Source organism: Selaginella moellendorffii, unplaced genomic scaffold, assembly GCF_000143415.4.
Source record: "Selaginella moellendorffii unplaced genomic scaffold, v1.0 SELMOscaffold_8, whole genome shotgun sequence".
Lineage (NCBI taxonomy): Eukaryota > Viridiplantae > Streptophyta > Lycopodiopsida > Selaginellales > Selaginellaceae > Selaginella > Selaginella moellendorffii.
Genome location: NW_003314269.1, coordinates 2042962 through 2066438, shown reverse-complemented (window position 1 = coordinate 2066438; position 23477 = coordinate 2042962). Strand labels below are relative to the sequence as shown.

Here is a 23477-nt window from a genome sequence, read left to right as displayed (position 1 = left end):
GCTCCTTTTTATTTGATGTCCAAAAATTTATTTGCCTAGTACAAGAATTCCAAGTAGCTACAGATGATTTCAAGAGTTTAATCAACATTTTCAATTGTGATCATAGGTATTTTTCTCTAAAATTCTCACACCAACTTTTAACCTTTTTAAATTATTATATGAAGGTTCCACCAAAAATCTCTAGAATATCACAAAAGGGATACGGCCTTAAATCCCATAGACCATAGAATATTCTTAGAATAATTCTATAGTTTGTGCCCTCATGACCCAACCACGTATGGCAGCCTCGAGAAGCTAACCAGCCTCACATGAAGGGAGTCCAAGGCAATATAGCCATGGAGAAAAGATGTGAAAATGGTAACACTAACGTTGTGACAGTAGCTACAAAAGAAAAAAAGCAATATAGCTTTCTCATATGACAATACGGTCATGGAAACAAGAGAATAAGAATAGAACAATTGGCTCAAATCATATAACACTATGGCTATAGAACCTAATTCTCCCCTTCCTCAAGAATGTCATCTAAGTCATAACCAAAACTTATAAACACTCTCTTCATGTCATCTTTAGTTTCCCATATAGTTTTGTCCATGGATTAATCATTCCATTGAACTAACGACTCCCTAGTTGTTTTCTAGCGTGTTTTTCACCAATCTTTGAAAAAGAATATTAGGAAATCTTTAAGCCTTCTCAACATTAATTTCTAGGACTTGGATGATGGATTGATCCACAACATCACTAGAGTGCAAACATGCTTAAGTTTGCTCACATGGAATGTTGGATGAATTTTCGAACAAGCTAGTAAATCCAAAGTGTATGCAAGATCTCCCACATGTTGTAAAATTGTCTAAGGCCCACAATATTATAGAGACAACTTAGGACTACCATCTCCTTTCAAAGACTGTTGTGCATCTAACAACTCAAGGAAAACCTTGTCACCAATTTTGTACTCTTGATGATAATGATGCTCATCTGCCAATTTTTTGTCTCAATCTTGAGCTTGCCTCAAATTCAACTTTGCCAACTCAAGCTTGTTTTGCATATCTTCCAGGAAATCACAAGCATGAGATACCCAAACCAAAGCTAAACTCAAACTTATGGGAGATTTAGGCTTATAACTATACATCACTATAAATGGAGATATACTAATAGCTGATTGATGAGTGCTATTATGAGCAAAGTGAAGCAAAGGCAAATACTTTTCCCATACTCCCTGTCAAGTCAAGTTTCCTACAAAAGACTTTAACATATCTTCCAATAGCTGATTTATATGCTCTGTCTGCCCATTTGATTGTGGGTGCTCACCACTACTCATGCTTAGCTTAGTCTTTAGCTTCTCAAAAATTGTTTGCCAAAACTTAAACGTGAACTTGGGATCTTGATCACTCACAATGTCACCTAACAAACCATAGAGATTGAATAATTGGTTTATAAACAACTAAGCAAGTTCAAAAGCTTTAATAGTCATCTTCACTAGGAAGAAGTGAACCATCTTTATTAAACTATCCACAACAACCTGTAAACCATAAATTTTTCCTTTTTAGTTTGCTAGCTTACCTCGTCTACTCAATCACCATTGCCTTGGCATTAATTAAGTTCCCTTGCCAAGGTTCTCGCCTATTGTACTAGCTCCTGTTTAGTTTTACTTGGTTTTTGATACTTACTACATAAACAATGAAGTGTTAGCTATCCATTCATGAATTCCTAAATTCTCTCCTAATCCCCCTCCTTGAGTTAGATTGGATTTAAAGTTCGGCTACACTTTTTGCAAACACAAGTAGCCAAACACATCAAGCCTCCATGTTCCTAAAATCCTTGGTACAACAAGACTTGATCATAGGATCCTCTAAATCCCAAGCCTTGGGTGCCTCACTTGGTTCAGGATCTCAGGGGCAAACACTATGGCCTAATGGCTCAATATGGGTACCTTTACTCCCCCACTTTCCCAAAGGGAAAGCCCAAGCCCTGAGTGAGGATTAATAAACCACATGGTACTCATGTGGGGCACCACTCCATATGAGCTAGGAGCACCACAATCAATTTCCTTTACAGGAGTGAGAACAACAGTGAGAACAACAACAACATTGAAACTCTTAATAATGTTGTTGTGTAGCAAAGAAACTTCAAAGCAGCATTAAGAAGGTTAAAGATTCCATCAATCTCATTAAGGATTTCTTGCTTTGCATGGACCCTCAAAAGTTGAATTAATCTCATATCCATGATTACCATTGGTACATCAAGTATACCAAGGATTATGGTATTGTGGAATAGAAGTCATCATTGAATGTTTGTGATAGTCAAGAAGTTGATTCTTGGTTGGAATCACAATCCTTCTAAGGATAAGGTAAAAATTGATTTTTTTGTGATGAAGCTTATAGGTTATGCTTCTTCAGGAAGAACTACATCAAAACTAATCTCATGAATCAGTTATTAGAGATCCAATAGGGGACTTTATCTTTAGATGTATATGCTTGCAAGTTCCATTATTTTTGCATTAGTCTCATGGGCACTTATAATGATTTGCTAAAGGTGCAATGTTTTATCAAAGGTTTGAGTTTAGTGGATGTACAATAGAAGGTCAAAAAGGATTTTCTAACAACATTGATTGATGCTCAGATTTTTTCACTAGTTAATTTGGTCAACTCTGGTCAACAAAATGGTCTATAGGGTAGTCAATATGATGACTAACCTGCCAATGCTTCATATTTGGGGAAGAAATGATCATTATTCCGTCGTGGCTCAAAGCATATAAATGGCAATGAGGCTAAGCAACTTTATTTAGGCCAACGAGAGAAAGACAAGGTAAAGAGTAGTTATTTTCATTACCACAAGGTTAGATATCAAGGCAAGGATTGTCCTAAAGGGGTCAACAAATGCTAAAGTCACTATAGTGGAATCTATAATTAATAATAGGCAATGATGTAAGTGATATTGCTATTGGGGCCATATTGCTTCAAGTTAGGCATTTTCTTGCATTTATGAGCCATAAGTTTGATCCCACACAGCAGAATTAACCTACTTGAGACAAGGAGTTGTATGTTGTGATTGTTGTTGTGAAGAAATTGTGACATTATCTATATAGATGACTTCCATATAAATTTAGATCATCAATCTTTCTAGTATTTCAGTCGACAAAAAGGATCTTCAAAGCTGCCTTGCTCATTGGCAAGAATTCCTACAAGAAATGTTTGTTAAAATATGATCAATAAGCATGGAGGTGACAATAAAGTAGGTGATGCATTATTTAAGATGGTAAATTCTATTTCGTTCATGAAGCTATCTAGCAATCTTTTGGATGAGTTTAAGGAGTTTGTTGACTTTGACTCCTTTATCATTGACATTCGCATGAAAGTTTTATTGAGGGATGCCTCTACAGATTTGAAGGGTGACAAGTTTGTGTCATTCGAGATATAAGATAGAATCCTAATGAAGAAGGGACATATAGTGGTTCCTTGTATGGACAAACTCATCAAATAGATTTTTGTTGAGTGTCATGATATGCCAAGTGTTGGGCATTGGGGGTACTGAAAACATATATGTTGGTGAAAAGGCATTTTTTTTTGCCTGGGATGAAGTCAGATGTTGAAAAGTACATACATGGTTGTTTGACCTATTAGGCAGTTAAAGTTGATCATTAAAAACTTATTAGCCTTTATCATCCTTTATATGTACCTGAGAATAAATGGGATAACATCTCAATAGATTTTATCATTGGTTTACCCAAGATCTTTCAAGAAAATGATGTTATTTGGGTTGTGTAAGGAATTAATTCCCCAAAATGTTATAGGCTAAAGGATTCCTGAAACCATAATTGGAATGATAAAAAATTTATTGAATGAGACCAAGTTTGAGATTGAGTCCAAGACCAATTTCAAAATTGAGTTCGAGACCGAGTCCAAGACCAAGTCCAAGACCGAATCCGAGACTGAGTTTGAAATTGAATCCGAGATCCGAGATCAGGTCCAAGACCGAGTCCGAAGTTGAGTGCAGGACTAAGTTCGAGGCTGGGTCTGAGATCAAGTCTGAAATTGAGTCCAAAACCTAGTCTGAGACCGAGTTTGATATCAAGTTCGAAATTAAGTCTAAATATTAATATAGGTTATGGGGTGAAAGCTTAAAGCAATTGTCCCATAAGGGGTTCCAAAAGTATAATAGGGATAATGAGGTCCAAGAATCAGTCTTGAAATAACTCTTTAATAATGTTTCCAAACCGACTTGAGGTTGAGACTGAGGGTTAAGGCCCTTAGATGGGAGTGAGCATGAACTTAAATGGTCCATCATCACTAACACCAAGATCAATATTTTACACCTACCATCCCCAAAAGAACATATTACTCCGATATTAATGAAACAAACAAGAGAGCAAACCCTAAGCCCTTAAAATGTTACCATGAAATATTCTTAAAATATTCCTATGGTTTGTGTCAGAAACCAAACACTCAAGTTCACTAGAGCTGGCCCTAGACAAGGGACAAGCCACAAGCCAAGCCAAAAGAAAAACAATGACTAATCATCTATGCCTAAGATGGAGATGGGAGAACAGTACGGATTTGAAATTGTGTTTCGCGCAAAAAAAAGAGGCCATCGCACTCGAGCTTGACATCGACTACACAGCGCCCGTGCTCCAAACAATTTATGCTGAAAGGAAGAAGAAACTTGAAAGGTTAGCCCTTTTCCTGCTTCTGCTCCAGCTGCTGCTCAGATATTGCTCCGATATATTCTTGCTCCTCCTTGCCTTTGCTCCAGGCAGGGGCACAGAGAGAGAGGAAAGGCGGGCGGAGCAGCCGCAAATGGCAGCAGCAGCTGCTGTTTCTGCCGCTGGAACTGTATGGAATGCAGCCTTCCTTGCCTCCTCCTCTTCCTCTTCCATGTTCTGCAGGACGACGCCTGTAAGTCGTGGTGTTGTAGCACAGAAACTAGAAGCGAGAGGTAAGGAGACCAAGGCACTCACTCCTGTGATGACTCCTGCGGCTAACTTCTTGTCTTTGTTCCCAGGCCACGACGATGCTTCCAAAACCACGCCTTCACTACCTGCAGTGCCGACCGCATCAGTTCCAGGTATGAAAGAGAACTAACTCACCCGGTTGTGAGCTTGCTGCTAACTTAACACTATCTCCAGTTTCATCTCGCGTGGAAACTCCCGCACGGAAGCTTTCAACACCTCGGCAAGTCCCAGAAGTATGTTCTGCAAGATCCCGTAAGGCCGGAGGTCCTGATCGGAATTCTTCTTGGTCTGCAGACAATTCCAGCGACTGATGGCGGACGAAAGTGGGAACTCGTCGAAACCGTAAGAAGCATGTTGAACTCTCTGCACGACGGGGAGATATCCGTGTCAGCCTACGATACGGCTTGGGTGGCACGAGTACCAGCTTTGGATGGCAGCAACACGCCTCAATTTCCCATGTGCCTAAACTGGATCATGGTCAATCAGCTCGAGGATGGATCCTGGGGTGATAGAGACTTGTTTCTTACGTGTGATCGCATCTGTTCGACACTGGCATGTGCAATAGCTCTCAAAACCTGGAACACCGGAGACAAGATTATTCACAAAGGTAACTAAGTAATCACTTTCAGAAGAAAAACAATGACTAACCATCTCATTCTCATTCAGCCCTCGAGTTTATTCGCAAAACTATGCCTGAGATGGAGATGGAGGACAGTACTCACATGCCAATAGGATTTGAAATTGTGTTTCCGGCAATGATAGAGGAGGCCATGGCACTCGAGCTTGACATCGACTATACAGCGCCCATGCTCCAAACAATTTATGCTGAAAGGAAGAAGAAACTTGAAAGGTTAGACATAGAAAATGTTTCAACTTGAGAAAACTTTACTGACATGATACCCGCACGCAGAATACCCATGAATGTGGTCCAAAACTATCCGACCACTCTCCTGTATTCGTTGGAAGGACTTTATAAGACTATAGACTGGGACAAGGTCATAAAACTGCAGTCACCAGATGGTTCACTGCTATTCAGCCCCGCCTCCACAGCATGCGCACTGATGCATACGGGAAACGAGAAATGCCTGCAGTACCTGAACAACCTCGTCAAGAGATTCAACTGCGCAGGTGTGAAACTTTACCTCCGAGAACTCCTGACGTAAAAACTCTTGTTTCTCGACAGTACCAGGTGGATACCCAGTGGATCTGTTTGAGCATCTCTGGGTAGTTGACCGTTTACAACGCCTGGGAATTTCTCGCTACTTCACTCAAGAGATTAAATCAGCTCTTGACTACGTGTACAGGTGTGTATGCGTAGTACCACCTATGACAAACACACAACGTGAGAACTTGTAACAGATACTGGACAGACAAAGGAATAGCATGGGCCAGAGGTTCACCTGTTCAAGACGCTGACGATACTTCCATGGCCTTCCGGCTCTTGCGAAGTCACGGATACGACATATCACCAGGTACTCACCAAGCCATACCCGCTTCTTTCTTCACCTCTCATGTTGTGCAACACAGACGCCTTTAAAAACTTCCAAGAGGGCGATTCCTTCGTCTGCTTCAGCGGGCAAGCGGGTCAAGCAGTGACAGGAATGTACAACTTGTACCGGGCTTCTCAACTGATGTTTCCTGGCGAAACAATCCTGGAAGAAGCAGGCTCATTTGCCAGAAAGTTTCTCGAAGGAAAACGCCGAGAGAATCAGCTGTACGACAAGTGGATTATCTCTAAAGATCTGCCAGGAGAGGTCTGCGTTAGAGCATGTCACAAAACAAAACTGACCTGTGAACACTTTACAGGTCGAGTTTGCGCTTGACAACCCAATGCATGCTAGATTAGAAAGACTGGCAACAAGAAGATATATCGATCAGTACGCGGCTGACGATGTCTGGATCGGGAAGAGCCTCTACAGGTGAGAATCTTTTCACGGAAATCAACGCTGCCAGCTAACTCCTGTAACTGATACAGGATGCCCTTCGTCAACAATTCAATTTTCCTAGAGCTCGCGAAGGCAGACTTCAACATGTGTCAGGCTTTGCACAGAAAAGAATTTCAGCAACTTGAAAGGTGGTGAAAGTATATATGTAAAACAAGATATACTCACCCGAAATCCATCACAGGTGGTACGACGAGAGCAGCCTGTCAATGTTCAAAGGATTCTCCCGCAGCAAACTGGAGCACACGTTCTATTCAGCTGCCGCAACCATCTTCGAGCCGGAGCTCTCAGCAGCAAGGATTATATGGTCGCAATGCTGGTTCATATCACTCGGTATTAATGAATACTTTGACTACCTGGGGTCCACCAAAGAACTTGAGGATCTCATAAACAATGTCGAGAGGTAATTCACGCCACAAATTCAATGCCACTCGAGATCTGACAGCTGATGCACAGGTGGAACGTGAACTCGCTTGGAAACTGCTCCGCCGAAGTGAAAATACTGTTCGTCGAGCTCTATAACATCGTTCAAAACCATAGCAAGCAGGGCTTCTTGTACCAAGGCCGGAGTATAGGAGGAGCGCTGCGAGAAATCGTAAGTGTTTTCGGTGAGAAGCGTTGATAAATCTGATCAATATTTGCTTTGGCAGTGGAAAACGTGGCTATCGAGCCTACTGCAGAGAACCAAGTGGAAAATGTCAGACAACAATCCAACTTTGGAGGAATATCTAAAGGCCTCACATTCAAGCATCGAGCCTGCTGTCCGGAGCACTATGTACTTCGTCGGCGAAACGCTCGCCACCACCGGAGACATAAAAGACTCGGCCATTTGCCAAATGATGAACACTGCTTCACGCCTGGTACAAGATACACACACGGACAAGGTAAACCCGAAGAAATAGACGAAATAGGAAATACCTTACCACCATTCGAGCTTTTCCAGGTGGATTCAAGCCTCAACAGTATCACCATCTACCTTGAAGAGAATCCTCAGTTAACTGAAAGTGAAGCACTAAGTGAGGTCCAAGCACTTGCGAACAAGAACATGCAGAAGCTTCTGTACGAAACTCTGCAGCCCGGCGCGCTGCCACAAGCTTGCAAGCAGCTCTTTCTCAATGCGGCCAGAATTATGAACGTCTTTCCAGGTACCAATAAAGTACAGGCCAAACTCTCCAACCATGTCAAGAGAGTACTTTCCCAGCCCGTGCTGTAAATAGCTAACAGCCTGACTGAGGAACATTTGGTGGACTACACAGCCAAGTTCGCGCTAATGTAGCTGTAGAGCAACCATAGAAGAAGCCCAAGTATGCCTTCGGCAATAATGCCTCTGTAAATTCTGAAGGGATCTGCTATCGAGTCTTCAGTTTTACCGACCAGGTCCCGGAAACTCAAGTGTTCCTGACTGTGAAGGAGAGCGTAAACTACTCCGGAGAGATGACCCCTTCCAATAACTCCAACCACAGTCTTGCAGCCCGTAACTGCTTTGCTGCGCTTCAAAGACCACGCCATATACTGTACAACAAAGCTAAGTGTCAAACGACTACATCAAAGGAAAGTGACTATTCTAAAAGAAAGCGCACCAGATCGCGCTCCCAAACGAGGTGTCGCAATAGAGAAGGAAACTGAGAGCTCATAAATGAATACATGCTTGAAATCACATCGTCGGACTTCATCGACTGCATTAACAAAGTCAGAAACAGTAAATTATAATCCATAAAAGCCTTCACCTTCAACGCTGCTTCTGATGCGTCAACATTGGCAAACAGGAATGTCTGCAAGAACGTGTTAGCAAGACGCAGACGCTCCTTCCACGTCAAAGCGCGCCATGCGCGATTCAACTACAGAAACTACACAAAACATTAACAAGTAGCTCCCGGCAAAACTACACTTACAGTGATTTCAATAGGCCGATCACCCAAAACAAGCTGAGCTTCAACTTCTTTCGCTGCTCTTCTTGCAGCCCTGAACTGTAAGAAGCAATCGCCATGAATATCCAGCTTTTACGTCAATGAACTGTCTTACCTCTTCGCCAACTGGCACAGCCGCAGACTTAGAAATCTTTTCTGAAACACTGGCAAGCAGCAATCTCAGAAAAAATGCTGATCTCCCACCTGAGAAAACAAAAAATGAAATCGAATGGAAGCTATATTTTAAATAAAAGATAGATTACCGAGATTAAAACTACGAGCCAAAGCTGCATTGCGATCCGTGCCTGTCAACGATAAGAAATTCGCGGTGGAATTCGCCATTGACGGATCCAAATACATAATTCCAATCCTGCGGCATCCAAAATCCTCACCCATTGTTTACTAGAGATAGAGTGCTACATGCTTACCTGCTTTTGCAGAGCTCCACAACGACATTATCGGGACGGATTGTCTTGATCGCGCGCTCGACCTGTTGCGCCGAAACCTGGGACACATGAGCAGTCCCGACGAGAATCACCAGCTCCGGCTCACCATTTTCACCCGCATTCACATTCCTCACCGCTACGAGTGATCCCTCGCGCACAATATCAATCAGCTGAGGCCATCGCGTCCCCACGATCTCCTCAGTGTCCATCGACACCGCTTCCCTGTAGCTGAAATCATCCGGCGGACCCGAGATGGAGCACGATTTCGACAATGCGCGGAGTGGAATTCCCGATAGCGCCCTGCTTCTTGGCGCTAGAACCCTAGGCGGTGCTACATTGATCATCGCAAAAACCCTACAATGACCTGGGCGCTGTGACCCACGTAAGTTGTACGGACGGTGTGTAGTGGTCGTGGCCGAGGCCAATCTCCACGTGCCCACACGCGGACAGCTTCCCAGTTGCACGGGCAACGCCACGTCAGCGATTCTTATCGCGGCGTGGTTTTACCGGGCAAAGTAAATGCTACTATGTCGCCGAAAATACCTCCCTCGTGCCGCTGCGGCGCCGCATCGTGGAGGTCACATGTTGCGGCGCTCTTCAAAAACTAGCTAGAAGAAACGTTTAGCAAAGTCTTGCTTCTCTGGGCCTAGGTATTTCAGCCTCTTATTTAGGGCGGGAGTGAGAGAGAGAGAGGCGTTAGCTAGGGTTTATGCGCGGGTTCTACATTCTAGCGATCTAAATTCACAGGATTCACAGAGAAAAATGCTTTGCATTTGGATAATGCGTCTCGGATGCCCGTCCAGCGCCTTCTCCTTTGCTACCTCTCCAGGTTTGGCGGACAGATTTGCCGTCTGGTGTTCTTGAGCTTGCCCTGGCGATGGCGAGCCCTGTGATTGTCGATCTAGCTAGCGCCGTGCCGATCGTCGAGCCGGCGGCGGAGTCAGAGGACGATGTCATGCCACCGATTATGCAGTTCATGTACTTCCACAAGGCGATTCGAGCGGAATTGGAGAAATTGCACGGCGATGCTCTGCAAATAGCCAAGGGCAGCGACCAGGAGATCAAAGGACTGATCCGGCGCTACCAATTCCTGCGCAGTGTGTATGAGCACCATAGTAGCGCAGAAGACGAGGTTCGTTTATTTGTTTTTTTTCTACTTTCCATCGGGCTCTTTTCATCTTCTCTATCAGGTAATTTTGCCAGCGCTCGATCTTCGCGTTAAGAACGTCGCGCATTCGTATTCCTTGGAGCATCAAGTGGAGGGCAACCTTTTCGAGCAGCTTTTCGAGCTTCTCAACGCGGTGCTCGCGGTTAAAGACGATGGTTTGAAGGAGAGCATCCGGAATGTTGTGTGCTGCACGGAAGCACTGCTAACGACTCTTGTCCAGCATTTGTGCAAAGAAGAAGAACAAGTATGTGTTGTTTGTTCCTTGTGCTTTTATCTTATCAAAACTCTAACTTGACAGTTTTTCTTTGTCAGGTATTTCCTTTACTTGTGAAGCACTTCACTTATGACGAACAAGCCGCGCTCGTTTGGCAGTTTCTCTGTAGTATACCGGTGAACCTGATGGAATTGTTTCTTCCCTGGCTGGCTTCGTCCCTATCACTGGAAGATCGAGACCAAATGATAGCTTGTATGCGGAGGATTGTACCTAGTGAACACCTTCTCCAACAGGTATGGACTAACTCTATTCTATCACCGGCGTTCAGATAGGCCATTGCAGGTGATTTTTGCATGGCTAAAAGGAAGGGAGACTTCGGGCACGAAAATGTCAAGTATGGAACAGGAGGCCTTACAACCGGATGACTTATCAGGAGACCACCAACGCAAATTTCCTATAAACAAATTGCTTTTGTGGAACGATGCTATCAAGAAGGACATGGAGAGGCTCGCGGAGGAGGTTAAACTATTGCGGTCTGCGTCGCCATCTACATTGTCTTCGTTCGTGGACCGGCTGAGGTTTCTGGTCGAAGTGTGTATCTTCCATAGGTATGGTTTTCTATAATGCTTCGAACTTGTTAATTATCTTTTTTGGTCAGTGCTGCGGAAGATAAAGTACTCAGTCCGGCAGTTGGTCAGAGAGCAAACGTTGAAGAAGATAACCAACACCTGGAAATGGTTCAACGTTTAGCGGATGGCATTCTAGCCATTGGACACCTTGAAGGGAAAGCCGATGAGCTTTGTATTGAGGTAGAGTACGTTATTCAAACCATACGGGAGCACTACTTCAACCCGGAGCTCAAGGTATCATCGTGTCTATGTGGTTTCCATGAGCTGACTTCTTTAGTTTCGTGATATAGTTGATTTCTCTCGCTCAAGAGCATTGCACGATTGAGGAGCAACGTGTTCTTTTATACCGAAGCCTAAGAGTTATGCCTTTGAGAATGCTTGAACGAGTTTTACCTTGGTTTGTGGAAATGCAAAGTGACAAGGAAACCAGAGATATGCTGCACCATATGTGTCTGGCAGGTAGCTCTATTTATTTTCATGTATTCTATTTTGTGTTGATGTTACTTTCTTATTGGCGTTTTATTATGCAGCACCGGTTTCTGACAAGCACCTTGTTGCGCTCTTTTCCGGCTGGGCATGCAAGGGGTACCGTCAAAACTCAGACAGTTTCAAGTGTATATATTCCGGGGAAGCACACGAGTGTCCTGTGAAAATGCTGGAGCTTGAGCAGGTCAGCAATGAGGAAAGTACTTCGTCTGCCGGCTCTACAAGGTCAAAGCGCCCTCGAGATGTTGGAGACAGTGAAGGCTCTTCGACGTCTTGCAAAAATGCTGTATTGAAGCAGTGTTGCGTCCCAGGACTGGGAATGAAATGTCCAAACCTTGGGATTGCCAGAGTTCCTGTCCGCAAGCCGCTCAGCTCTCCGAAAAGCTCTTCTTTGGGATGCAGTCTCTTTGGTTGGGGGAAAGTTGACAGCACGTTACCAGTAGAACCAAAGCCGATCGACCATATATTTCAGTTCCACAAAGCCATTCGGAAAGACATGGAGTACTTGGACTTGGAGTCTGCCAAGCTAGACAGTTGTGACGAAACGTTCCTCAGGCAGTTCACTGGACGGTTTCACTTCTTATGGGGTCTCTACAAAGCCCACAGTAACGCCGAAGACGACATCGTTTTTCCAGCCTTGGAAGAGAAAGAAGCTCTTCACAACGTCAGCCACTCGTACTCGTTGGACCATAAACAGGAGCAGCACCTTTTTGAAGAGATTGCGAGATTTCTGGAAGAGTTATCACGTCTCTATATCCCGGATTGCCTGCTCGAGAAATCGAACATCAACGCTATTCGAGAGAAACGGGGAGACTTGGCTCAGAAGCTTCAAGGCATGTGCAAGTCCGTCCGGTGTAGCCTGGATCATCATGTTGCAAGGGAGGAACTTGAACTCTGGCCTCTTTTTGACAGGCATTTCACTTTTGAGGAGCAGGATAGGATAGTTGGTAGAATAGTCGGGACTACAGGTGCAGAGGTTTTACAATCAATGATCCCATGGGTTACGGCGGCTCTCACAGATGGTGAGCAAACTGGGATGATGGAGTCTTGGAGACAAGCTACGAAAAACACGATGTTTGACAAATGGCTGAGCGCGTGGTGGGGAGATAGCTCACTTAAGTCGTCTCCCTCGTCTCCTCCAGCTACAAGGGATCCTTCGACACCACCTTCCGGCTCTAGCGAGTCCTTGCAACTGGTGGCTGATTACTTTGCCAAAGATTCGACAAAGGAGTCTACCGTGCAAGACGACGAAGGGGAGTCGGGCGAGACTCTTGAGCCGGAAGAACCTGGTGACTCTGATACTAAATCTGAAAGCTGCAAAAGTTGCTCAAAGTACGATGCCGCTCAACACTGCTGCATGAGAAGTGACGAGAAGGACAAACCGCAAAAGCTTGAAGCGGACACAGGAAAGTTTAAACCGGGATGGCAGTACATCTTTAGAATGAACCAGAAGGAACTAGAGGCTGCCATCCGTAAGGTTTCTAGTGACAGTTCCCTGGATCCTCGGAGGAAAGCGTACCTTATACAAAATTTGATGACCAGGTTAGCTCCTCTCAAGTTTTATGTAGCTTGCCCGCTGATTGTCACCATTTCTAATACTTTCTTTTCTTTTCAGTCGCTGGATTGCCGCTCAGCAGCATTCTTTACAAGAAACAGATACGTCTGAAGACATTCCTGGGCGCAGCCGGTCCTATCATGATCCCGTCAAAGGTATATACGGTTGCGAGCACTACAAAAGGAACTGCAAGATTCGGGCCGCTTGCTGTGGCTCGCTTTTCGTTTGCCGGTTTTGTCATGACAGAGCGAGTGACCATCCCATGAACAGGTACTCTTGTGCTGTTTCGGTTATCAAGCAGATACTCAGCAGTCTCTTGTTTTTTAATAGCAGGCATGAAACGAAGGAAATGCTGTGTATGCAGTGCCTTGAAGTACAACCAGTCGCAGAATCCTGTCACAATCCTGAATGCTCCGGCTTCAGAATGGCCAGGTATTACTGCAACATTTGCAAGTTCTTCGATGACGACACAAGGTCAGAGCCAGTTTCATACTCGCAGAGAATCGTTTTTCTAATCCTTTGGCTTTCGATCTTTCTCAGGGACATCTATCACTGCCCCTTTTGCAACCTCTGCAGAAAGGGGAAGGGCCTGGGCATCGACTATTTCCATTGCATGACCTGCAATGCGTGCATGCACGTGTCCTTGAAGGACCACAAGTGCAGGGAGAAAGGCCTGGAATCGAACTGTCCGATTTGCCATGACTTTCTCTTCACATCAAGCAGCCCCGTGAAAGCTCTTCCTTGCAATCACTTCATGCACTCCGACTGTTTCCAGGTATCATTTCCAGATTTTCTCATTCACTTCTTGTCTGACAATTTGGAGCGACAGGCATACTCTTGCTGCCACTATACATGCCCCGTCTGTTGCAAATCCTTGGGAGATATGGCGGTAAGTTCTCTATCTCGCTCTCTCTTTGTATTGCGGTCGATCGTTTCTTAACACTCGACAATGATCCAGGTTTACTTCGGGATGCTGGACGCTTTGTTGGCGGCTGAGCAACTTCCGGAGGAATACCAGGGCCGCGTCCAGGTGAAAATCTCACAACCAAAGGAAAGTGTGCTCTAAAGTTTGTTTGTTCCAGGACATACTCTGCAACGATTGCGAGCAAAAAGGAACAGCGCCATTCCACTGGCTATACCACAAGTGCCAAAAGTGTGGCTCCTACAACACGAGGACAATCTACGACGGAGGATCTCACAGATGATCCTAAAAGTTTGGAGAGAAAAATGGCCAAATTTTTTAGAAGAAAATAAACGAAACGACTGTACATCTCAATTGAAGCGAATATACTGTGACATGAGTGGATATTCTCCGGAATTATGTTAGCAACGGCTAGGATTGTGCTAATCTTAGTGTGCCTCAAGAGCCCTAGTTCTAGTCTAGGGTTTTTGTGGTCTCGCAATGGCGGTGTCTTCTTCGACTTCCGGCTCTTCGGAATCGCTGTCGCGGCATCACCACCTCAAGCATCGCCGCAGGAAGCACAGCCGCCGCCACGACGCGAGCTCCGCCGACGGCAGCAGCGGCGCCAGCAGCAGCAGCTCCTCCGACAGCGATGCACACAGCGGCGGTGGCCGGATGAGACGCGCGAAGCGAAAGCACCGGTTAGTCCTTCTTTTCTTTGCTTGTAGTGCGTGATTGTTGACCTCGAGCTCTTCGATCCATGGCAGAGGTGATGCTTCGAGCAGCGAGAGTGACACCGATTACGATTCCGAGAAGCGGAAGCGCAGGAAGAAGGAGAAGCTTCACAGATCACACAAGAAGGTCATTTGTTTCCTTTCTCCTTGTCCCCCTTTGTAAAAATCTCTCTTTGGCTTTCTAGGATGGTTTGAAGGAGAGAAATCACAAGCACAAGAGCAGGAAGCACAAGCGGGAGGTACGATTCTTTTTTTGTTTAGAGCAAGGATTTTGATACGCGTTTGCTGCCTATGCATTGGGCCGTTCCGTCATCGGAGCTGTGGTTTGCAACATTGTTTGCCCAACGTATGGCATCATGGGACCTTACTCCTTTGATGCTGCTGTGAATGTGGGGGCTCTTATATTTTTTTTCCTCTTGGCAACTCTGGAGCTACACGCAGAAATCGAGCGATGAAAGCAATGGTCCCGTGCAATTGTCCAAGGTAATTTTGGTTCTTTTTTTCTTGCGTTTCTGGGATTAAGATATGCTATTCTCCTTGTGGCAACAGTTCCTGGGTCGGACAAAGGACGACGGCGTTCGTCGAAGCGTTGTTTCGGGTAAAAAGGTCCGTGACTGGTTGGTTCTTTCGATTTTGTGATGTCTGTTTCACTGTGGGGCTCTTGTTTTTCCTTTTTTTTTTCAGATTCAACTCAAGGTTGAAAAGAGCAAAGAAGACAGAGCTGCGGAGACGAAGCGCAACGAGCTCTTGAAGTTTTTGAATGCTAGCTACGATTGAAAATGGCGAGAAAAGATTCGTTTGGTGTTTGCTCTCCAAATGTTCTTTTCTTGACTCTGTTCTTATCAAAGAAAAGGGGATTTCTGTAAAACGTTTTGACTCTCAAATTACCACGCTTTGATCCATTCCGTTTGTCGCTCGTATGTTTGGAAATGTCTTTGCTCGCAAGAACAACGTGCGCCTTTGCATTGGGGCACGCGAATGCTTTCGACGACCCAGATGCGTTCACAGCGATGACGTTGGTGCGTCAGGAAGCTTCCTGGCAGCTGCCCACTCCCTGGACTTTATAAGCGCTCCAAGGAGAGCAGAGCTTCCACAATCCATTGCGACAATCTGGGACAAAGGGAGACAGATCAGCGCCAGGAGCTGATTTTGATTCAGCCCCAGATTTTGGAGCTCGAGCCAAGATATGGAGAGTAATCTCCTCCACGAGCAAGGGGCGCAGCAGAGCAATCGCGGAGAGATGGGCGACTTGATCCAGCGGCTGCTCTTCGATTTCGAGCAGCAGATCCAGCAGGAAGAAGAGATCCAGCTCCAGCAGCAACAGAGACTCCACAATCAGCAACAATTCCAGCAACAACCGCACCGAGAAAATCAGCACCGACAGCAGCAACAGCAGGATGAAGAGATCCAGCTCCAGCAGCAACAGAGACTCCACAATCAGCAACAATTCCAGCAACAACCACACCGAGAAAATCAGCAGCGGCAGCAGCAACAGCAGGATGAAGGCATGGTTTCCGACCAGGAATCCGGCCTGCAAAACGAGGAGAACTTCTCCCCCATCCGGAGCCGCCACATGATCGCCGAGAGGCAGAGGAGGCGGCGCGAGGCCGAGCTTCTCGCAGCGCTCAAGTCGCTCCTGCCATTCCCCACCAAGGTAAGATACATAGCTCTTTAGATTTCATTTCCTCGGAGCTCTCATCTCATCTCCGACCAAACAGAGAGACAAGCTGTCCATCCTTCAAGGCGCGATACGATACGTCCAGGAGCTACGGACGGACTGCGCTGCCAGTCGATCGGAGCGCGGCGAGGGTTCCATCACCTCCAAGCAGCCGGAGCAGCAGCAGCAGCAGCAGCAGCAGACGAGCAGCGGCAGCAGCGGCACGAGAATTCGCGTCAGGGTGGAACAAGCGGCGCTCGTCTCCGCGCTGGAGCACATCAAGGCGCTGGGCTACGAGGTTGATTCGATTGAGCTCAACCCGCCACGAACCCATGCGGAGCTGGTGGTGCACCCAATTGTGAGATCGCATTTTCAATCCTTTTTATTCTCGTAGAATTCATCTTATCTGTTGATACTAGGTTCAACTGAGCTGCACTACCGGACTCCAAGAACTCCTTGACCAGCTATAGTCAATCTTTAGTTGCTACAGTGATTAAGCTAAACTTGGACACATTTAAAGAGATGTTTAAGAAAATTATAGTTTTACCTTTTTTGTACCATAAGCCTATTAAGTCATGTAAAACTCGGACTATGGAAAGGAACGTCGATATCCTTTTGTGGCTCCCGATGCCGATTTTGCTGAAAGCTAGAGCTGTTAGCAAGGCTTGGAAAGAGATTATTGATTATCCATGGTTTATACGCCGTTATGCAGAGATCCATCGCTTCCCATCTTCCTGGGCGGAGATCGCTGGCCCTGCTAGCAAAAAATATTTTTACATGCGTTTGGAGGCCTTGATGGAGAAGGTCCCAGAGTCGTCACGCGGTGTTTGCGCCAGCATCACCCTTTCCAATTGTATAAAATAAGAGCAAATTCAAAGCGGGCCCCGGTTTTTGCCCTAATTCTAACTTCCACCAGCATGGATCTCGACTACGACCCCATCTACTGCGTGGAGCAAATCCAGATCCCTCCCGCGCTCCCCGACATTCTCAAGGGCTTCGCCAAGGAGGCCATCCGATTGCAGCCGCCCTGCCTCCACGAGTTTGCCTGCACTTACTTCCAGCGCCTCCTCGCCACCGCCAAATTGGACGCCACCGCGCCTCCTCCCACGCTCGCCCAAGTAAGCTTTGCGCTTTCTCTCTCCTTTAGTTTCCACTCCTTGCAAGTCTCCCGATTGAGATCTCCTCTCCCTGGTTGGCGCTTCTTGGTTTCCCGTTTCTTCCGAGGAGGTTTTCTAGAGTTTGGTTCTCGTTTTCTCTTTGATGTTCCAATGCATGACTTTGCTGGAATGTGTTTTTCTCTTTCTTGTGGCTACCTAGCTCCAAGCAGTATGGGTGGATCTCAAGGACACGGAATCCATGAACCCCGAAACTCTCCGCGAGATTTGCGCCTCTCACGGCATTGCCTCGGCCGCCTTCTCCAAAGTCTTCCAGCTTATCGAGTTTCCATCCGACCCCGTCGATCCAAAGGAGATTCTCGTGCTGCTCGTCACCACAACAGCAAAGGTTCTCTTTTCTAAGTTTCTTCTTTCTTTTTTTCTGTAAGAGTTGGGAATGGTGCTCTTTTTGCTACACTGGATCTGATGGTGTGGATGGATTTTTTTTTTGTGTGAAAACAGAGCTTCGTAGCGGTTATTGATGCGCTCTTCAAAGTCTTTGGACACAAAACAGGTGGTAAGATGTCAGTGCCTCTCTTCTTCAAGGTTTTGTTCTTTATGGCCAAAAGAGACAGGGACATCTCCCCCCAGACTGTGAGCGACCTCACAAAATCACTGTAAGCTTCTCCTATCAAAACCTTCCAAGTTGACACTTTTTCTTTGTTTTGCGCAGTGCGGACAAAGACTGGGTCTCTTTTGGCGAAGTTCGAAGCAGTCCACACATGCAACACTACTTCAATACGAAACCATAGCCACGACGTGACAAATGGAGATCTCTGAAAGACACCTTTGAAGATGAGAGATGCCAAGCTTCTCTTTATGCCGTGCTCGCAACAGAGATCAAATCTAAGACGAGCACAAACTTTGGCAGCTCTAAGAAATGAAAAAAGCTTCGCTAGATCATTTCTGGAAACGCAAAAGAGGGTGTTCCTGGATTCTCCATGCGACCACTCGATGACGAGGAGTGGAAGAGCTGCTCCAGATTGACGGGCTCGATCACCGTCGCGTTCCCGCGCCACAGAGCTTGAGCGTACTGCTCGTGAACTCTCTCTGAGGGATGATAAGGATCCCACCATACGTGGGACGATGGCTCCTCGCAAAGCTCGTAGCTCAGCTCCGGATCCACGCTCTCGATCCCGCAGTGTCCACGGCCGTGGAAAGGCCCCGCTCCGCAGCAAGCTTGTGCGGGTTCCTTGAATCCTGGATTCGCAAAGGAGAGGAAGAGTTTAAGAAGCAACGAGAGGAACTCTAAGATAGAAAAACTCTAGAGGAAAACAAGAAAACTAAGCGAAACCACGAAAAAACTTCGAGCGAGAAAGCAAAACAAGTATACGAAAACAAGAAAACTACGAAAGGAAACCACGAACAACTTCGAACGAGAAACACACAGGAAACGAGAAAAACTTCCAAGTCCAAGAAAGAAAACTTAAGAAAGCATCGATCACGTACCGTAAGCTCCAAAGTTATTCTGCCGTTCTTCGAAGAAATCGTAGAAATGCGCGCGGACAATGATGGAGTCGGGATGGATTTGCCGCAACCGCTGGATGGCGAGGCCGAGCGCGTAGTTGTGAGCTTGTCCCAGCGCAGTGGCCGGTTCGTGGCAGCCACCACTGCCATTGACGATCCGCAGAGGTGGCAAGCATCCCAGAGGCCCAGCTCCAAACATGACGATCTTTCGAGCTCCCTTGGAGTGGAGAACCTGTTAAGAAACCATAGTGGTATCCAAAGAAACTGGAGAGCGTGATGAAAGCTTGGAGGTTACCTCGATCGCTTTGGTGATATTGGAGACAACCATGGTGACGAATTGCTCCGGCGTGAAAGCTTGCTGGAGGTGTGGATGGCTGAAGTAGCCGCTCAAGTAGTCATTGCTGCCAATGCTGATGAGATAGACGGCGTTGGAGAGGAACTCCTCGTACTCGACCAGGTTCCTCTCCTTGGAAACGTTGCCGCAGAAGTCCGCAAAGTTCTCCAGCTGCTTGCTAAGCGGAGTTACCTGCGAAGAACTTTGGATGATCCTGGAGGTGTACGGAAGGAGTCACTTACCATTCCTTCGTTGGTGTCATCAAGAGCACCGGCTCCTCCGGATCCAAAGTTGGCTCCTCGAGCTAGAGACGCGTCGGGTTTCGCGTATGACTCCACAACAGGGAAGCCAGCGTACTCGGCTATGAGAAAAAAAGAAAAAAAAGATCATGAGAAGTTCACGAGTAAAAAGAGGAGCATTTCCCGAAAAGCAAAAGGGTCTATAAAGGCAAAAGGAGAAATGCTATCGTAGCTTGAGCTTTTCTCCATGGCCGCTATGAGGCTGAGAACTTTGAAAGAAAGATTATAGACAAGAAAAACTTTGGGAGGAACAAACGAATTTTTTTTGGAGGAAAGAACGAACTCACCGATGAAATCGATGATAACTCGGCCTTCGGTGAATCGCCCAGTGGCCTGGCCCTGGAATCCCTTGAAGCCATACGGGTAGCGGTTGGCCTGGAAGTTGAAAGGCGTGGCGGGCGAGTAGAAATTGGTGCCAGTGTCGACAGTGGAGTCTCCAAACACGATGATGGCCGATGGCTCGCCTTTCGCGATGCCAAGCTCTTGCAAGCCCAGCGCCAAGAGGCAAAGCCAAGCAGCGCCAAGCCAATGCCTCCTCGCCATGGACGAAGGAAGAAAAATAGAAAAATTCTTAAAGCGATAGTAGAAAATAGAGGCACGGTTCATTCAAAAAAATGGGACAAAAAACAAATCCTAGCGGAGGAGACGAGATGCCGCTTCACAATCACAAGTGGCCCTCGAAGAAACAGATTTGCGGGAAAACTATGAGAGGTTACCGATATGATCTTACGATGAACTCCGGCATGAGCAATAGATTTCGGTTCTCATCGCGTCGATGGCTGCGTGATCCTGCGTGTATCGCTCGGGCCCCAGATACACGCCACACTTTTCCAGCAGCGCCACGGACGCCGGCTTCCCAAAGCAGGAAGCGTAGAGATTGAGATACTCCAAGTCCTGTCACCATCAAAAAAACGAAGCTTGGTTTCCTTTTTTTCTTTCGTGAACTTTGTACCTGGAGTCCACTTAGAACTCTTTCGAGGCGTACTGAAGAAACCGGCTCACTGCTGCCTGGGGTGAAAACTTCCCCGGGATAGAACAAAACGCCATCTCCGGGAGGCAAGCCTCGACGGAAACGTATCTGGAGGAAGAAAAAGCACACTTGTTATGGTCAGGCACTGAAAGATGATGATCTACAAACCTCAGCAGCAGGACAGAGTGATTTCTCGTAGCAATTCGTACCCCAGTAGAGGAATCCCGAGCCTCCTTCTTTCCACACTCGCCAGAGAACCCCACGTTGTTGCGTACCTCGCATTCCAAGGTGCCAGTTTGGGTGAGGATCAGACGGCCCCATACAAACGTAAGTCCACCATTCCTGAAGACAAGTACAGTGTTTCTATTGAACTCAAGTACGCAGTCAAGACTTTACCTCGCGTTGATCGGGTTGCAGTTCCGCTACGATTTCTTTGACAAGGTCCTCGCGACCTCCCAACACCCATTCACTGCGAGACAAAGCATGGATCTTTTTAATGTGTAAAACGTGAAACATTGCTACCTCGTGCAAAATATTTGCGTGTGAGGCCGTAGAAACGATGGAACTTTGATAAACGCCTCAAAACTCCCAGGTGGATATTGCACGTCGCTTGGACCTGGTAAAACAGATGCTCGAATCAGTAGAAGACTAGGAAACCAAATACCAGAATAATAAGTCGTTAAAATTCGAGTGTTTGGCGCAATTGACCTGATCTCTTCTGACATTGTTCGGATAAAATCGTATTGGTCCGAGCTCAAAGGCTGCCAAAAAAGTGGCCAGTACAAACGTCAACCCACAGTTATTCGTTACAATACCTCGTCCCACAAATAAAAATACGACTTCCGCCAGTGCTCTTTTGTGCTTAGAATTTCGATCTCCCTTGTCACGAGATCCTTGACTGCATTCGAGCTGTCACATAGCTTAGCACCTCAAAAAGGCATAAACATCGTTAGGCTTACTTGGAAAGAACAGGAGCATAAGGAACAGCATAGGCTGCAAGCCTTGGATCCGAATAGTATTCCTCTGCCTTGACATGGTCAGCTGGAGAATCAACACAAAAAACGTAAGTGAAACACGACGTAACCCGCTAGTACCTGGCCAGGGACACGTATAAGCTAGTATACGCATGTTATCACCCCATCTACAAAAATACGGGCTGATTCTGAACTGCAGCAGCCACTGGTAATGCCTATCTAAAGCATTATACCAGTCACTACTGCCATGCTCCACATTAAAGCGGTCTTCAATCACAGTTTCAGAGACCTGGCAATAGATACAAGCTGTAAAGCCTTGAGCCAGAAAGGTTCTAAACGTACCCCAAAAACCGCGGGAAGCGTTGGCGTAACAGGTAGAACAAAGTCCCAGACCGTGATACTGATCTTCAGTTTCAGGGAAAGAGATTCTTCATCTATCTCCATCTTTCCATTATGCGCAAGCGCCGGGTGGTCAAGCAGGTGTCGCAAGTCCTGTCGTACTTCTTCAAGCAATTCCATCTAGACAAAGGCGATTACTTGGACAGCAGCTCAAGAGAGATCTTGTATACCGGATTCTGTCTTGTATCGTCCATTTTAGCAGCCACAGTTTCAACCATCTTCCTGAGCTCCAACTTCTCGCCCTCGTCAACAAAGAACCTACAAAGGAACGAGCGAATTAGACACTCGTTGCAAACTTCTATTCGCAAACATGCTACTGACCAACAATGAGATTGAGAGAATTACTCTGCATCCGCCTTGGCGGCACTAAAGGTCATCTCGCCTTCGTACACTCCTGGAGTTTGCGACGACGGAACATGCACAGACAACCACAGAGCAGATGTTTCCCTGTTTAATTCAAACCACGGAGAGTAGAAAACTAGGAGAGAAAAATTGGCAGCCTCACTTACCCAGGCAAAAGCGAAACTTGACAAGTTGGCATGCTCACCGGGACAAGAGCATCAGGCACTCCAAGTATAGGAACAACTCGCCGCAAGGAAACGCTCTCCAGCCTAGAAGAACGCTTGAGAATCACCACACGAAAGTAGCTCGATAGCCCACCGATCTCCAGAAACCGAGACAAAATCTCTGCAGTGTACTTGAACGTGACCGACAGCACCACCGCAAGCCCAAGAGATTTTCGGGCGAAGAGCGATTTGAGCGCTCTCCCGCTCGTTCCTCGCAATCAATAAATTTAACTGCGAACAAGCACAGCGATCCAATTTTCTTTGCGATCGAACCAAATTGCTGCGCTCAATCGATCCACTGACCTGATCTAGCGCCCGCGGGGGCTCCTGGTGCCCCACCGTGGCCGTGCTCGGCATGCACCACACGCTGAAGAGATCGGACGCCGGATTCTTGGCGATGTCCACGGATCCAGGGCGAGAGACGGCGATGCCGCAATCGCCCCAGCCGTAGCCAGTCCCTCCGCCCGACAGTCCCTCCACTGGAGGCGCTCCAAGATCGGCATTGCTCATGCTTCGCAAACCCTCTAAGATTTTAGGGTTCCTGGGCTGGGCTCCTCTTTTAAAAATTTTAACTTAAAGGTGTAAAGTTAGGTTTTGCACATTTTATATTGCCCGCGAAACTTTAAAACCATGGAGCGGCTGGACGAGGATTCCTTCTTCCAGATTTTGGAGCGCCTTGGGCTCGATCGGGCCATCCCACTGCGCCTGGCCTGCAAATCCTGGTGCGAT

At 46.4% G+C, this 23477-nt stretch overlaps 7 protein-coding genes and 1 long non-coding RNA gene across 11 annotated transcripts; 4 read left to right on the top strand and 4 right to left on the bottom strand.

The window, feature by feature from the left end:
• Positions 1-4550: 4550 nt before the first annotated feature.
• On the top strand, positions 4551-8264 carry LOC9635391 (copalyl diphosphate synthase 2-like). The gene is made up of 15 exons (XM_002967318.2): positions 4551-4929; positions 4996-5058; positions 5120-5178; positions 5240-5552; positions 5612-5795; positions 5856-6073; positions 6129-6249; positions 6305-6417; positions 6473-6699; positions 6752-6864; positions 6921-7019; positions 7073-7291; positions 7345-7483; positions 7539-7772; positions 7832-8264. The coding sequence occupies exons 1-15, from the start codon at positions 4791-4793 to the stop codon at positions 8099-8101; spliced, it is 2511 nt and encodes an 836-aa protein (XP_002967364.2). The 5' UTR covers positions 4551-4790; the 3' UTR covers positions 8102-8264.
• On the bottom strand, positions 7455-7859 carry LOC112345394. Its single transcript, XR_002992036.1, has 3 exons — positions 7812-7859; positions 7630-7745; positions 7455-7562 (listed from the first exon to the last, which is right to left on the bottom strand). It is a non-coding gene; the product is annotated as an uncharacterized LOC112345394 (long non-coding RNA).
• On the bottom strand, positions 8005-9602 carry LOC9632081 (traB domain-containing protein). 2 transcript variants are annotated; one of them, XM_024672077.1, is made up of 8 exons: positions 9348-9464; positions 9224-9285; positions 9059-9165; positions 8911-8999; positions 8781-8855; positions 8616-8726; positions 8469-8564; positions 8005-8400 (listed from the first exon to the last, which is right to left on the bottom strand). In XM_024672077.1, the coding sequence occupies exons 1-8, from the start codon at positions 9360-9362 to the stop codon at positions 8137-8139; spliced, it is 819 nt and encodes a 272-aa protein (XP_024527845.1). In that variant the 5' UTR covers positions 9363-9464; the 3' UTR covers positions 8005-8136. The 2 variants fall into 2 exon arrangements, with proteins under 2 accessions (XP_024527845.1, XP_024527844.1); XM_024672076.1 differs by having other exon boundaries at positions 9224-9602.
• Positions 9603-9869: 267 nt separating this feature from the next.
• Positions 9870-14601, top strand: LOC9632080 (zinc finger protein BRUTUS). Of its 3 annotated transcripts, none has more exons than XM_024671881.1 (13): positions 9870-10373; positions 10432-10653; positions 10722-10916; positions 10966-11231; positions 11282-11486; positions 11543-11711; positions 11783-13280; positions 13354-13563; positions 13627-13767; positions 13834-14068; positions 14123-14182; positions 14252-14323; positions 14376-14601. In XM_024671881.1, the coding sequence occupies exons 1-13, from the start codon at positions 10119-10121 to the stop codon at positions 14496-14498; spliced, it is 3651 nt and encodes a 1216-aa protein (XP_024527649.1). In that variant the 5' UTR covers positions 9870-10118; the 3' UTR covers positions 14499-14601. The 3 variants fall into 3 exon arrangements, with proteins under 3 accessions (XP_024527649.1, XP_024527648.1, XP_024527650.1); XM_024671880.1 differs by having other exon boundaries at positions 13624-13767; XM_024671882.1 differs by lacking the exons at positions 9870-10373; positions 10432-10653 and having other exon boundaries at positions 10827-10916; positions 10956-11231; positions 13624-13767.
• Positions 14602-14661: 60 nt separating this feature from the next.
• LOC112345360 (protein FAM133-like) lies at positions 14662-15828 on the top strand. Its single transcript, XM_024671883.1, has 6 exons — positions 14662-14895; positions 14962-15055; positions 15114-15167; positions 15370-15411; positions 15478-15534; positions 15613-15828. Exons 1-6 carry the CDS (start codon positions 14696-14698, stop codon positions 15703-15705), a joined length of 540 nt encoding a protein of 179 aa, XP_024527651.1. The 5' UTR covers positions 14662-14695; the 3' UTR covers positions 15706-15828.
• Positions 15829-17502: 1674 nt separating this feature from the next.
• LOC9635390 (ropporin-1-like protein) lies at positions 17503-18529 on the top strand. The gene is made up of 4 exons (XM_002967315.2): positions 17503-17703; positions 17903-18088; positions 18202-18356; positions 18413-18529. The coding sequence occupies exons 1-4, from the start codon at positions 17503-17505 to the stop codon at positions 18489-18491; spliced, it is 621 nt and encodes a 206-aa protein (XP_002967361.2). The 3' UTR covers positions 18492-18529.
• LOC9635389 (GDSL esterase/lipase 4) lies at positions 18511-20469 on the bottom strand. The gene is made up of 5 exons (XM_024672061.1): positions 20127-20469; positions 19783-19901; positions 19502-19732; positions 19189-19438; positions 18511-18939 (listed from the first exon to the last, which is right to left on the bottom strand). The coding sequence occupies exons 1-5, from the start codon at positions 20443-20445 to the stop codon at positions 18635-18637; spliced, it is 1224 nt and encodes a 407-aa protein (XP_024527829.1). The 5' UTR covers positions 20446-20469; the 3' UTR covers positions 18511-18634.
• LOC112340404 lies at positions 20423-23278 on the bottom strand. The gene is made up of 15 exons (XM_024672060.1): positions 23052-23278; positions 22843-22979; positions 22692-22793; positions 22528-22629; positions 22353-22440; positions 22126-22302; positions 21904-22072; positions 21769-21850; positions 21625-21718; positions 21474-21570; positions 21332-21425; positions 21206-21278; positions 20978-21151; positions 20792-20917; positions 20423-20733 (listed from the first exon to the last, which is right to left on the bottom strand). The coding sequence occupies exons 1-15, from the start codon at positions 23256-23258 to the stop codon at positions 20566-20568; spliced, it is 1890 nt and encodes a 629-aa protein (XP_024527828.1). The 5' UTR covers positions 23259-23278; the 3' UTR covers positions 20423-20565.
• Positions 23279-23477: the final 199 nt, after the last annotated feature.